A 14217-nucleotide genomic window follows, 5' to 3' on the forward strand; every position below is an offset into this window, starting at 1 on the left:
ACAACATCGCAGATCTAAGTGATCTCACAGCATCGATGGTCCCGATGGTCACAGCTTCAGGCCATCTAAGAAAGTCAAAGGCTACACAGAATAGCCGTCCTACCTGCATTGCCAAGGTCATGAAATCTGTCATTCAGGCTGTAGCGTCCGGGCATGGCGAGCCAGCGAGCGAGCAGATGGAGATCGATACATGCGCAGTACAGATCTGTGCACATACGCACCTTTTCAAACATCGGAGTTGTCCACAGACCATCGAGTTTACTATGAATCAGCTCCTATATTAGTAAGTAAAGCACTGCATGGACCTCATTCAGAGTCGGCCGTTGCGGCCACTCGGTCGTACGCAACTGATGTTCGCTAAACTGTGCATGCGTAAAATTCACCAACCAACTATTACGATCAGAAATTGCTTTCTCCTTGAACACAGCCAGGTTGTTAGTTTGAGTGACAGGATGAGGCGTTTGTGGGTAGTAACAGGGGAAGGTGCTTGTGAACGGGGGTGTGGAGACCCGAACGCAGGCGTGCCTGATTATGCGAGGGGAGTTTAATGGGAGTGCACAATTAACAAAGTAGTGTCATGGCACATGTGACATGGGAGGTTATTACACTGAATAGATCGTAGTGCTTAAGAGAGGGTATGGTCAACCTTTAGCTCTGCGATCAGCTCCGATGGTTCCCGATGGTCTCGATTAATCATTATATGCCCGGAGATGACGTGTATTGCCAACGAGAAGGGGGCGTGTTTTTAGTCTTATGGCCGCATCCTCCCCTCGCTCGTCCAGGTAACGATCCCATCTTAATGAAGCAACTTGCGAGTGCTTCATTTGCATATCCGGCCCCTTTTACCTTACCACCGAGCGGCCGCAACGACCGACTAGTCCTAGGGCCTGATTGATTCATTAACCATCGCAACTGCGATTATGCACGCAGACGGCCAATTGTTGCTGTCTGTCTGCGCATGCGTATGTATTCGGGGGCGCAAGCATGAACACTTTACTGCGATCGGCCTGTGATTGCAGTGTCTACGCAGACGCATCGTAGTGTGATTGAGAGGAAGTGAGTGTTTGGGGGGGTGAGTAAGGGGAAGTGGGTATCCCTATGTTGTGCTGCGACGGCATAGCTATCACAGACATTAGCATATTTTTGCGGCGGGACTGCTTGCGTTATCGCATCTGCGTTCCGTAATGAATTAGACCCCTAGTCCTGAATTCAGGATATCGCCATTCAGAATATCGCCCGTGGCTTAATTGAATCCAGCTCTCACCTAAATACACCTGCTGTAATGGGGAGAGGGGGGGGATATCGCAGACACTGACTGACTGGGGGGTTGTTTGAGGAAGGGGGGGCCCAAATCGGTGTCTTGCTTGGGGCCCCATGAAGTCTAAATCCGCCTCTGGTGTAATGCACTAGCTACTCATACTGAATAATCACAAGGTGATATATGCCAGCAGCAGTAGGACAGAACGGTCTCTACACTCCATACACATTTATTTACCTCCAAGGTCTTCCAGGGAGCTGTCACACACTGACCCAATATTTGGGAATAAATCCCATTACCCTTATCAACAAGGGACCTTGGTACCTGCCAGGAAAGCCGGACGCTGGTATATAGCAGAGGAGATGAGAAGACGACCGGTAGGTTCCCGCTCGGCGAGTGTCTGCGCAGTTGTAGATCGAGGACGATGCACAATCTTCACAGATTCCTCGTCTGGCTGTTCCTCGTGTCATTGGCTGCTGCTATTCCAGTAAGTACAGTGCTGGGAACCTTTCACCGTGTTAAGTGGTTCCTTAGCCATAGATGTATATTTTTAATTTTATTTTTTCCTAGCATTAAATACAGAGCCTGATTCAGAGCTGCTCGCTCTGAATCAGGGCAGGGATTCTTTGTTTTTATTTTTTTTCGGCCCCCAGGCCGCTCGCTAAGCTGTGCGCTCGCGAGCGAGTCTGAATCAGGCCCGCAGTCAGAAGATACTGTTTAAAAATTATTTTTCTCCCAAACAATCAAATCTCATGTCCACTTGCAGCCTTGGGCAGGTAGGGGATAGATGCAGCCATGAAAGACATTTGTATGGTCAGGTTTGTTCTTCAATGTGTACATGTATGTATATATATATATATATTGTGATAGGATCATTGGTAAAGTGGTCTGTGGCAGGTACATTTGTCCCAGATTCCTGTCTTTTGTGTTTTAAACCCCCAGGAGAAAGTCTGCAGTGTAGCAGGCTTGAGTTTCGGCTTTTTGAAAAGCCGGTTTGGGACCTGGGGGTTGTGGGTGAGAGGAGAGGGAGGGCTCCACCCATGGCCACTCCAGGTTTTGGTTCTCGCAGCCTGGTAACAGGCTTGTTAGGGTTTCCACCTGAGAGTGGCCAATATAAGCCTAGTTTGGATAAGGCTGAGTGTCTCACCTGGGAGAACAGGCAGGGAGTTTGCTCAGAGACACTTGGAAACCTAACTGTGAGTGTTGTGCTGTGCCTTTGTTGCTGGCGAGGGCATTAGGCCCTGCCAGGTTCTGGTAGTGAGGGAACTACCTGTGAAGTTAGTGCCCCGACAGGGCTAGGATTTATATTTATGTTTTCTTTATATTTCTGACATTGTACAATAAAGACTGGTGCCGACCAGCTTGTACTTGCATCCAGACTGGTGTGCTGCTTCCCTGCTGCTGTGTGTGTGTGTAAGGAAGGAGTCCTCTACCCAGGAGAGGCACCCCCTAACCTAACTGTGTCACAATATATATATATATATATATATATATATGTGTGGAGATGGAGGTTTTGGACCGGCGCACAGGTTTTAGTCCCAGGTGTCTGATGTACTACAATAAAACATGTAGGTCCTTCTGGTAAAGGTGGCCGCGGCAGGGCCGGTGTGAGGTTTCTAGGTGCCCTAGGCAAAGCTTCACTTACCGCCCCTAATATACTCCTTAAATTGACATAAAACCACACTTATGTGTTTACCAAAGTCTAACAAAACCTATAAACACCCCAGCATGTCAATAAACAAAGTTATTAGGGTTAGCACCTCTTAGCCCTAGCATGAAAACACTTTTTAGGGGGGCACCCATGACCACTGAACCCCAGCATGTCAACACCTTTTTTTAGAGGGGTACTCAGCATGTCAGTACTTTTTGGGGTGCCTATAAAGTCAGCAAATCAATATAGTTGTGAAACATGGATAATTATTTTGATCCTAGGTGCCCCCCACACATTCCAGTACTTTGGGGGGCACCTATGACCCCCTGCATATCAGACATGTAACTACTTTGGAGGTGACATCTATAACCAGGGGAGTAGCGAGGGTAGTTCCAGTGGAGCACGAGCTCCGGTCGCCAATATGGACAGAGGGCGCCATCCAGGGTCCAGAATTCATGCAGCGCTACATAGTATGACGGCCACCTGTTAGTTTTATCTCGGTTTGTTAGCTCCCTGTTCTAAATAAGTTATGGACCTGAGATCTGTTTCTACATTTCATGCTCCCTCAGGCTGCCCAGATTGTCACCCCTCCGGCCCTCCCTCCTCTGTGATCATCTTCTGTCACCTCCCCTCCGGCCCTCCCTCCTCTGTGATCATCTTCTGTCACCTCCCCTCCGGCCCTCCCTCCTCTGTGATCATCTTCTGTCACCTCCCCTCCGGCCCTCCCTCCTCTGTGATCATCTTCTGTCATCTCCCCTCTGGCCCCCCCCTCCTCTGTGATCATCTTCTGTCACCTCCCCTCTGGCTCCTCCTCCTCTGTGATCATCTTCTGTCACCTCCCCTCTGGCCCTCCCTCCTCTGTGATCATCTTCTGTCACCTCCCCTCTGGCCCCTCCTCTGTGATCATCTTCTGTCACCTCCCCTCCGGCCCTCCCTCCTCTGTGATCATCTTCTGTCACCTCCCCTCCGGCCCTCCCTCCGCTGTGATCATCTTCTGTCACCTCCCCTCCGGCCCTCCCTCCTCTGTGATCATCTTCTGTTACCTCCCCTCCGGCCCTCCCTCCTCTGTGATCATCTTCTGTCACCTCCCCTCCGGCCCACCCTCCTCTGTGATCATCTTCTGTCACCTCCCCTCCGGCCCTCCCTCCTCTGTGATCATCTTCTGTCACCTCCCCTCCGGCCCTCCCTCCTCTGTAATCATCTTCTGTCTCCTCCCCTCCGACCCTCCCTCCTCTGTGATCATCTTCTGTCACCTCCCCTCCGGCCCTCCCTCTTCTGTGATCATCTTCTGTCACCTCCCCTCCGGCCCCCCTCCTCTGTGATCATCTTCTGTCACCTCCCCTCTGGCCCTCACTCCTCTGTGACCATCTTCTGTCACCTCCCCTCCGGCCCTCCCTCCTCTGTGATCATCTTCTGTCACCTCCCCTCCAGCCCTTCCTCCTCTGTGATCATCTTCTGTCACCTCCCCTCCGGCCCCCCCTCCTCTGTGATCATCTTCTGTCACCTCCCCTCCGGCCCTCCCTCCTCTGTGATCATCTTCTGTCACCTCCCCTCCGGCCCCCCCTCCTCTGTGATCATCTTCTGTCACCTCCCCTCCGGCCCTCCCTCCTCTGTGATCATCTTCTGTCACCTCCCCTCCGGCCCTCCCTCCTCTGTGATCATCTTCTGTCACCTCCCCTCCGGCCCTCTCTCCTCTGTGATCATCTTCTGTCACCTCCCCTCCGGCCCTCTCTCCTCTGTGATCATCTTCTGTCACCTCCCCTCCGGCCCTCCCTCCTCTGTGATCATCTTCTGTCACCTCCCCTCCGGCCCTCCCTCCTCTGTGATCATCTTCTGTCACCTCCCCTCCGGCCCTCTCTCCTCTGTGATCATCTTCTGTCACCTCCCCTCCGGCCCTCCCTCCTCTGTGATCATCTTCTGTCACCTTCCCTCCGGCCCTCCCTCCTCTGTGATCATCTTCTGTCACCTCCTCTCCGGCCCTCCCTCCTCTGTGATCATCTTCTGTCACCTCCCCTCCGACCCTCTCTCCTCTGTGATCATCTTCTGTCACCTCCCCTCTGACCCTCTCTCCTCTGTGATCATCTTCTGTCACCTCCCCTCCGGCCCTCCCTCCTCTGTGATCATCTTCTGTCACCTCCCCTCCGGCCCTCCCTCCTCTGTGATCATCTTCTGTCACCTCCCCTCCGGCCCTCTCTCCTCTGTGATCATCTTCTGTCACCTCCCCTCCGGCCCTCCCTCCTCTGTGATCATCTTCTGTCACCTTCCCTCCGGCCCTCCCTCCTCTGTGATCATCTTCTGTCACCTCCTCTCCGGCCCTCCCTCCTCTGTGATCATCTTCTGTCACCTCCCCTCCGACCCTCTCTCCTCTGTGATCATCTTCTGTCACCTCCCCTCCAGCCCTCCCTCCTCTGTGATCATCTTCTGTCACCTCCCCTCCGACCCTCTCTCCTCTGTGATCATCTTCTGTCACCTCCCCTCCGACCCTCTCTCCTCTGTGATCATCTTCTGTCACCTTCCCTCCGGCCCTCCCTCCTCTGTGATCATCTTCTGTCACCTTCCCTCCGGCCCTCCCTCCTCTGTGATCATCTTCTGTCACCTCCCCTCCGGCCCTCCCTCCTCTGTGATCATCTTCTGTCACCTCCCCTCCGACCCTCTCTCCTCTGTGATCATCTTCTGTCACCTCCCCTCCGACCCTCTCTCCTCTGTGATCATCTTCTGTCACCTCCCCTCCGACCCTCCCTCCTCTGTGATCATCTTCTGTCACCTCCCCTCCGGCCCTCCCTCCTCTGTGATCATCTTCTGTCACCTCCCCTCCGGCCCTCTCTCCTCTGTGATCATCTTCTGTCACCTCCCCTCCGGCCCTCCCTCCTCTGTGATCATCTTCTGTCACCTTCCCTCCGGCCCTCCCTCCTCTGTGATCATCTTCTGTCACCTCCTCTCCGGCCCTCCCTCCTCTGTGATCATCTTCTGTCACCTCCCCTCCGACCCTCTCTCCTCTGTGATCATCTTCTGTCACCTCCCCTCTGACCCTCTCTCCTCTGTGATCATCTTCTGTCACCTCCCCTCCGGCCCTCCCTCCTCTGTGATCATCTTCTGTCACCTCCCCTCCGGCCCTCCCTCCTCTGTGATCATCTTCTGTCACCTCCCCTCCGGCCCTCTCTCCTCTGTGATCATCTTCTGTCACCTCCCCTCCGGCCCTCCCTCCTCTGTGATCATCTTCTGTCACCTTCCCTCCGGCCCTCCCTCCTCTGTGATCATCTTCTGTCACCTCCTCTCCGGCCCTCCCTCCTCTGTGATCATCTTCTGTCACCTCCCCTCCGACCCTCTCTCCTCTGTGATCATCTTCTGTCACCTCCCCTCCAGCCCTCCCTCCTCTGTGATCATCTTCTGTCACCTCCCCTCCAGCCCTCCCTCCTCTGTGATCATCTTCTGTCACCTCCCCTCCGGCCCTCCCTCCTCTGTGATCATCTTCTGTCACCTTCCCTCCGGCCCTCCCTCCTCTGTGATCATCTTCTGTCACCTCCTCTCCGGCCCTCCCTCCTCTGTGATCATCTTCTGTCACCTCCCCTCTGACCCTCTCTCCTCTGTGATCATCTTCTGTCACCTCCCCTCTGACCCTCTCTCCTCTGTGATCATCTTCTGTCACCTCCCCTCCGGCCCTCCCTCCTCTGTGATCATCTTCTGTCACCTCCCCTCCGGCCCTCCCTCCTCTGTGATCATCTTCTGTCACCTCCCCTCCGGCCCTCTCTCCTCTGTGATCATCTTCTGTCACCTCCCCTCCGGCCCTCCCTCCTCTGTGATCATCTTCTGTCACCTTCCCTCCGGCCCTCCCTCCTCTGTGATCATCTTCTGTCACCTCCTCTCCGGCCCTCCCTCCTCTGTGATCATCTTCTGTCACCTCCCCTCCGACCCTCTCTCCTCTGTGATCATCTTCTGTCACCTCCCCTCCAGCCCTCCCTCCTCTGTGATCATCTTCTGTCACCTCCCCTCCGACCCTCTCTCCTCTGTGATCATCTTCTGTCACCTCCCCTCCGACCCTCTCTCCTCTGTGATCATCTTCTGTCACCTTCCCTCCGGCCCTCCCTCCTCTGTGATCATCTTCTGTCACCTTCCCTCCGGCCCTCCCTCCTCTGTGATCATCTTCTGTCACCTCCCCTCCGGCCCTCCCTCCTCTGTGATCATCTTCTGTCACCTCCCCTCCGACCCTCTCTCCTCTGTGATCATCTTCTGTCACCTCCCCTCCGACCCTCTCTCCTCTGTGATCATCTTCTGTCACCTCCCCTTTTCTTGTCAGATTGATTACATCCACTTCTCACCTCTCTAATTCCCTCCCCTCTCTACCCTGTGATCGGCTCTTTGCCCCTCCCCTCTCCTTTCTTATTGGCTTCTGTCACCACCCCTCTCTAATCAACTCTTTACCCTTCATCTCTCCTTTCTTATTGGTTTCTGTCACCACATCTCTCTGATCAACTCTTTGCCCCTCCCTTTTCTTACTGGCCTCTGTCACCTTCCCTCTCTGATCAGCACTTTCCTCTCCCCTCTCCTCTTTGATCCCCTCCCTCCTTCTCTCCTCATTCTGTGCTTCAATGGACTTAATAGTTACACATCTGAGGTAAAATCCTAAACTTCAATTATAAGGTATGAGATTACAAAAAGTCACTGCTTTGCTATATAAAGTAATGGAGGTGTTCCCAGGCATGACCACGCAGTGTTATTTGAAAGGTCTGTTAAAAAATATTAGGAGACTTAGAATTATAATACTGGTGGTAGACAGAACATGATTAGTAGTACTCACATTAATATAGATACAATGTATATTTGCGAAGTAGGAGCATAGCTGAGAAGGGAGCTTCCCATAGGTGTTCTCACTCCAGTGACAGCTGCTTGGGGCAGTAATAATCTGTGCACCCTGTGATATCTCACTCTAGCACATGCATTCTGTCACTTTAAGTTAAATGATCAGAATAATACAATCTGCTCTATTGACTAATAACAATGATTCAAAGGAGATAAAAGTCAGATCCTAAGTGGCTATACAGAAATAAAGCACTGCCAAAGGAGCTTCCCCTTAATGTCAGATAGTGCATCACCGAAGCTTTCCATTCCCCCAATGGGACCTCAATGCCCAGCGCGATACTGTCACTGTCTGCTGTTTTTCTCTTCACTTCAGTATTCCCCCACAGTTCAGTACAGGGAAGGATGGGATGGGGAGGGGGCGCTATGACATGCACTTTTTCCGGGCACCATGGTTCCACACTACTCCTCTGTCCTCCAAGTTAGTGGTCTGCAGTAAGTTACAAAAGACCAGCTGCCCCAGATCCTACCACCCAGGGCCGGTGCAAGGTTTCCAGGTGCCCTAGGCAAGATTTCACCGAGCGCCCCTGCTCCCTCCAATTCATAATATGCCATGCATCAGGCTCCCCAGTTTATAATATGCCACACAGCAGTGTCCCAAATTCATAATAGACTTGTATATGGAATATGCCACACAGCAGAGAACCAAAATCATAATGTACCTCATAACACTGCCACAAATTCATAGTATGCCACACAGCTGTGCCACATATTCATTATGTGCCACTCAGCCATGAATTATACAATTCATTTTTTTTTTGTGGACTCAGGGGCGCCCTCCAGTGGCCAGCGCCCCTTGGATGCTGCCTAACGCTGCCTACTGGTAGCACCGGCCCTGCATCAGACCCCTGTGCCAGGGTAAGGGGCAGTAACAGAATACCAAGCCCTGTGAGCCAGCTCTTCCCATGTGCCTTTTGCCAGCCACGGCCCTGACTTATCCTTGTTCATCCTACTGTTATTATTCTCCCTGTCCCCAGCAGCACAAGGGCCCACGGAAACCCCACGTCACCCCCAGCTGCCTCTCACCTGCCAGGAACCAGTCCTTGCTGATGTGACACTCGAACATGAACCAGCTCACACTGTATGGCTGCCAGCAGACACAGTAGACATGAGCTGCTCAAGCTTCAATCCCCTCTCTTCTTGCCCACACATCACACACACAACTCGGAGCCGAGCAGGGAGTGTGCATGATGGGTGTCCCCCGCTCCAGGCTGCTGGAGGTAGCCGCCGCTGACACAATTAACATAATGGGGACAACAATGCTGCTGCAGGAAAGTAAGCCAGGAAGATCCTAAGAGAAAGTGCGATCCCTGGCCTCAGCGAGCCACCCCTCATGTCCTGGAGCCCTTAGGCAGCTGTCTAAGGCTTCCTAATGGAAGCACCGGCCCTGGGCAGCAGTCTTCTCGTATTTCCGTGTGGCAACCGGATGAATGTGATCTGGAAAGGGGGGTTGGATAGTGTAGTAAATTCTAAGATTGCAGGTACTGGAAAAATAATTGTGCGTACCAAATAAAAAATCTTTAAAGCTTATTTGTAGTTGCGCACGGGGATTCCACGTGATGGGATGGAGCCAGGATTCCAATGGCTGGAAACCTTTAGAGTCCTGGGGCAAATCACCTCCATACTGTAGATGGTCCACCTCAGAGGTCCCAAGAAAGGAAAGTAGCTCCTGTACTCTCCCAACGCGTTTTGACTCTTAAAAGTCTTTATCAAGGTGTTGATAAAGACTTTTAAGAGTCGAAACGCGTCGGGGAGTACAGGAGCTACTTTCCTTTCTTGGGACCTCTGAGGTGGACCATCTACAGAGTCCATCCCATCACGTGGAATCCCCGTATGGGACTACAGATAAGCTTTAAAGATCTTCTATTCGGTACGCACAATTATTTTTCGAGTACCTGCAATCTTAGAATTTACTACACTATCAGGCGCATGTTCTTTCCAACCCCCCTTTCCTTTTATTCTATCTATCTATCTATCTATCTATCTATCTATCTATCTATCTCATATCTATCTATCTATCTATCTATCTCATAACTATCTATCTATCTATATAAAAGCTATATATATATATATATATAAACAGAGTGTATATATACATAAATATATATATATATAAAGCTATATATATATATATATATATATATATATATATTTATATATATTACCTAAAATTGTAAACTATTAAACTCTTTCCCCGTCCTATATACATAGATAGATAGATAGATATATGTATTTATATGTATTTATATTGATTTGGTTTCCTATAACTATGTATTTATATTGATTTGGTTTCCTATAACTATGTATTTATATTGATTTAGGGCCTGATTCAGAGCCGTTTGCTATTTGTGGTCGTTCGTTCAAAAACAAGGGGTGGCTATTCAAATGATCCGTTCGCAAATTGCAGTCTGTTCCCACCTCTAAGTCTGAACGAGCGAGCAAAACATACGCTCGTTTATTTGATAAAAACGCCCCCTGGCCGCACGCACCATACGTCATGTCCGCTATTTATTAGATTAATCGAGTACATCGTACAGCGTATGAACTGCTCGCTATTCTTGTGGTTGGTGTTTTCAACCGCTATTTTGCGAGCAGTTCTGAGTTAAAAAAAACCAAGTGACGTGGTCAATGACGCTGCTGTATTAATTATGCACTCCCTTAAAACGCCCGTTTTGACCTTTAAGCACGCCTGCGTTCGGATCTCCACTCCCCGTTTTCAAGCACCTTCCCCTGTTACCACCCACATACGCCTCATTCTGTCACTCAAAATAGCAGGCCCTCGCTATATTGCGTACCAACGATTTTCGGCCGCACTGACTGGTTCGCGCATGCGTACTAAAAACCGTACGCATGTGCAGATGTGCGAACATCGCTCGGAATGAGCGTACTGCCGCTAGCGAGTGGCTCTGAATGAGGGCCTTAGTTTCCTATTACTATGGTTACTAGAAGACAGGTTTCTGTGTGTTGGGGTGTTTTTTTGTCCTAGGTCAGAGTATCCCAAACGCGGTCCTCAAGGCACCCCAACAGTTCATGTATTAGAGATATCCAAGCACATTGTAGTAGGGAAACTGCTTTCATGTCCATTTCACAAACATTAAAGATTATATTTATAGACAACTATCATGTTACGGGGGTAACAACTGCAAAGTTTCTTTAAAACTATCAACTATCCATTCAAAATGTTATTATTGTGTTTATTATTGTTTCTCAGTAGCAAATTTCCTCTTTACTAAAGTTTTAAATTATCTATTTTCTTTTCTTTCTTTTTTTTGTAACAGTTGCGAAACAGGATTCCCAGTGATGGTGAGTTGTACAGCGGCTGCCGTAACTCCTGTGGCCACTAGGTGGCTGTATAGTATGTGTATTCATTCTGTGCATTTTGTATTAGACCCATGCACAGTTATAGGGCATACTTGCTAACTCTGCCTCATTGTCAGGGAAACTACCTGAAATAGTAGCGATCTCCCTGTCTCCCTGAAGAGTCTAGGGTAAATTTACTAAGAATAGAGTTTGGTTGTGTTTGATTGTGTTTGCAAACTCATGCGAGTTTAACTTTTTTTTTCAAACTCGCAACTTTACTAAGACCAAACAGGTGTGAGTTTGGAAGTGAGTTTTCTCTTCTCACTGTTAAAACTCATGTGAGTTTGCAAACTCAACTAAACTCACCATCGGCCAAACTAGGAAGCACTTTACATGATAAAGATGAAACTCGCAAATTTACTAAGAATCAAGTTTACAATCTCTGGTGAGTTTGTAGCAAACTCACTGTTAAATTGAAGTTCAAATAGACAACCTCCTGAGCTGCGAGTTTGGCAGAAACATACACAGATCAGTGTGATTTGTGTATGTTTCTGCCTGAATACCTCATATAATTTTTTTTTATTTAAAAAAAAAAAAAAAGACGTAGGGTCCCCTCCAAATGCATAACCAGCCCCGGACTTGTCAGCTAGTCCTGGTTCCGAAAATGATGGGGAACAAAACAAGTAGAGTTCCACAGTAATTTAGGAACCAGCACTAGGCTGCAGGGCCAGTCCTGGTTTTAAATATAGGGTGGGGGGTACCCCCTATATTTAAAACCAGCACCGGACAAACCCGACCAGGGTGTAATGCCACAGCCCAGAGACCCTTTCACCGGGGCTCCGCGACCAAAGCTTTACAACCCGAAGCCGGTCAGGCCAAGCCGGGGATCTCAGGGAAGGTGAGGACCCCACCAAGAAGGGGCCCCCCTCCTGAAATCCCAGGCTTGGTCTGACTGAAGCCTGGGACTCTTCCCCACACCCCTGGGCTGTGGGTATGGGGGTAATAAAGGGATAATAGTAGTAAACTATTGTATTTATAGTGGGACTACAGGTGCCAGCATGCCTGCCCTTTGGCACTTGTGGCACTACAAGTGCCAGCAGACAGCCAGCACCCGTACCCCTACTGTAAAATAAAATAGTTAAAAAAGCGCAGTACACATACACCGTGACAAGTAAAAGTTTATTGCATAAACTTACCCACTCACACATACTTACCTGCTGCCAGGTGATCACGTCCCTTTCTCCAATGTAGAAATCCATAAGGAGTACCTGCAAAAAAGATCCAATACTTACCTCCTCCATCATGCTGGTCTCCGTAGCATACAGGGGGGTCTTTGGAAAAAAAAACCTGACACCTGAACCATTTACTAAGGTTAGCGCTGCATGTGTGTGACCACCTACAGCGCTAACCTGCTCCCGACTGATCAGTGAGTCAGGAGCCGTCAGCCAGAGTGGACGCTGATTGGCTCTGGCTCCTGACTCACTGACCAGCCCACGTGGGAACTGTCAGAAGCCGGAGCCAATCAGTGGCCGCTATCTGTAGAGTGGCCGCTGATTGGCTTCAGCTTCTGACAGTTCTCACGTGGGCTGGTCAGTGAGTCAGGAGCCAGAGCCAATCAGAGGCTCCTCCCCCTAGCCAGAGTTAGGGGGAGGAGCCTAATGACAGTGCCAGGTCCCTTTCCCATCTCTACAACTCGCAGTTGCTGCCAGGTAAGTGTATGTGCAGGGTCCATGAGAGCCGCGCCGGGCCGAGGTGACACGGGGCGTAGCCTAATCACGGGGGGAGGGGGGCGTGGCCCCTTAGAAAAAAATAAAGAAAAAAATTAAATAAAATTTCAGCGCCGCAAAGCAAGAGCCCAGACTTGAATCTGATTGAACATCTCTGGAGAGATCTGAAAATGGCTATGCACCGACGCAACCTGATGGAGCTTGAGAGGTGCTGCAAAGAGGAATGGGCGAAACTGCCCAAAGATAGGTGTGCCAAGCTTGTGGCATCATATTCAAAAAGACTTCAGGCTGTAATCGCTGCCAAAGGTGCATCCACAAAGTATTGAGCAAAGACTGTGATACTTATGTACATGTGATATCTTAGTGTTTTTATTTTTTTTTATTACATTTGCAAAAATCTCAAAAAAAACTTTTTACACTTTGTCATTACGGGGTATTGTGTGTAGAATTTTGAGTACAAAAATGAATTTATTCCATTTTGGAATAAGACTGTAACATAACAAAATGTGAAAAATGTGAAGCGCTGTGAATACTTTCCGGATGCACTGTATATATACGTATATAGAGACCCCCCCTTAAAATCCTGCATTTGCCCCTGAAAGATTACTTTTTGCTTTGTTCCGAGATCCGAACTTGACGGGTGAGATCCGAGCCAGAACCAAACGGCTCATCTCTACACCTGTGCTGTTTTCTTTTGACGGGCTTATCATGATGTACAGTATATCTGGTCAGTTGTACATGGCAGGTGCAGGGATTGTGGACTGAGCCGGCAATGCCTATGCCGAAATAAGTAAAAATGTAACATTAAAGTCCCATCGCAATCAAAGAGTGACGGTAGGGGGCAGAGGCGAGGCTCAGTGTGGGCCCCTTTTCTCTCTGGCAGTGCAGCAGACACTGACTTTGTGCCAGAGTGTACTGCGCATGTGTAGGTCTCCGGAAACATGACATCTGTGCCACGCTCTCGGAGACAACGGGTGAAAGGATGCCACACCCTTTTACCACTGATTTCCGACCAACGCAGGACTCCGGGGAGAGGTAAGTATAATCAGGGCCGCCAACGGGGGGGGGGGGGGAATGTCGGGACTAGAGTCCTGGGCCTGAGCACTGGAGAGGCCCGCCCGGCACCTACTACTGCTACCTGCCCACTACTAACCCCCTGGCCTACGGTTGCATACAGTGACAGCCAGGCCCAGCGGTGGGAGTTCGACCGCTCCTACCAGTATGCTGCGGCCACACCATAAAGTGAGTGAGTGACTCACCCAGCAGCTGCCGCCATGACGTCACGCCGCTGAATGAGTGAGAGGAACCACGCGGGCGGGGAGTGTGAAAATTCTGCATCTGGAGCAAAAAGGCTGAGACAGTCTAGAACAGGGGTGGGGAACCTTTTCTCTTCTGAGGGCCATTTTGATATATATATAACATTATTT

The 14217-nt window shown here is 50.0% G+C and overlaps 1 protein-coding gene across 1 annotated transcript in view; it reads left to right on the forward strand.

The window, feature by feature from the left end:
* Positions 1-1553: 1553 nt before the first annotated feature.
* The window catches only part of LOC148539170 (astacin-like metalloendopeptidase), a gene marked incomplete at its 5' end in the record, with an annotated part of 40998 nt that continues 28334 nt past the window's right edge, over positions 1554-14217 (forward strand). The window contains 2 exons of the mRNA XM_088451823.1: positions 1554-1745; positions 11042-11066. Of these exons, the coding sequence (XP_088307949.1) occupies positions 1554-1745; positions 11042-11066 (217 nt within the window). The remainder of the gene's footprint in view (positions 1746-11041; positions 11067-14217) is intronic.

This window comes from Taudactylus pleione, unplaced genomic scaffold (assembly GCF_031769625.1).
Source record: "Taudactylus pleione unplaced genomic scaffold, aTauple2 ptg000027l, whole genome shotgun sequence".
Lineage (NCBI taxonomy): Eukaryota > Metazoa > Chordata > Amphibia > Anura > Myobatrachidae > Taudactylus > Taudactylus pleione.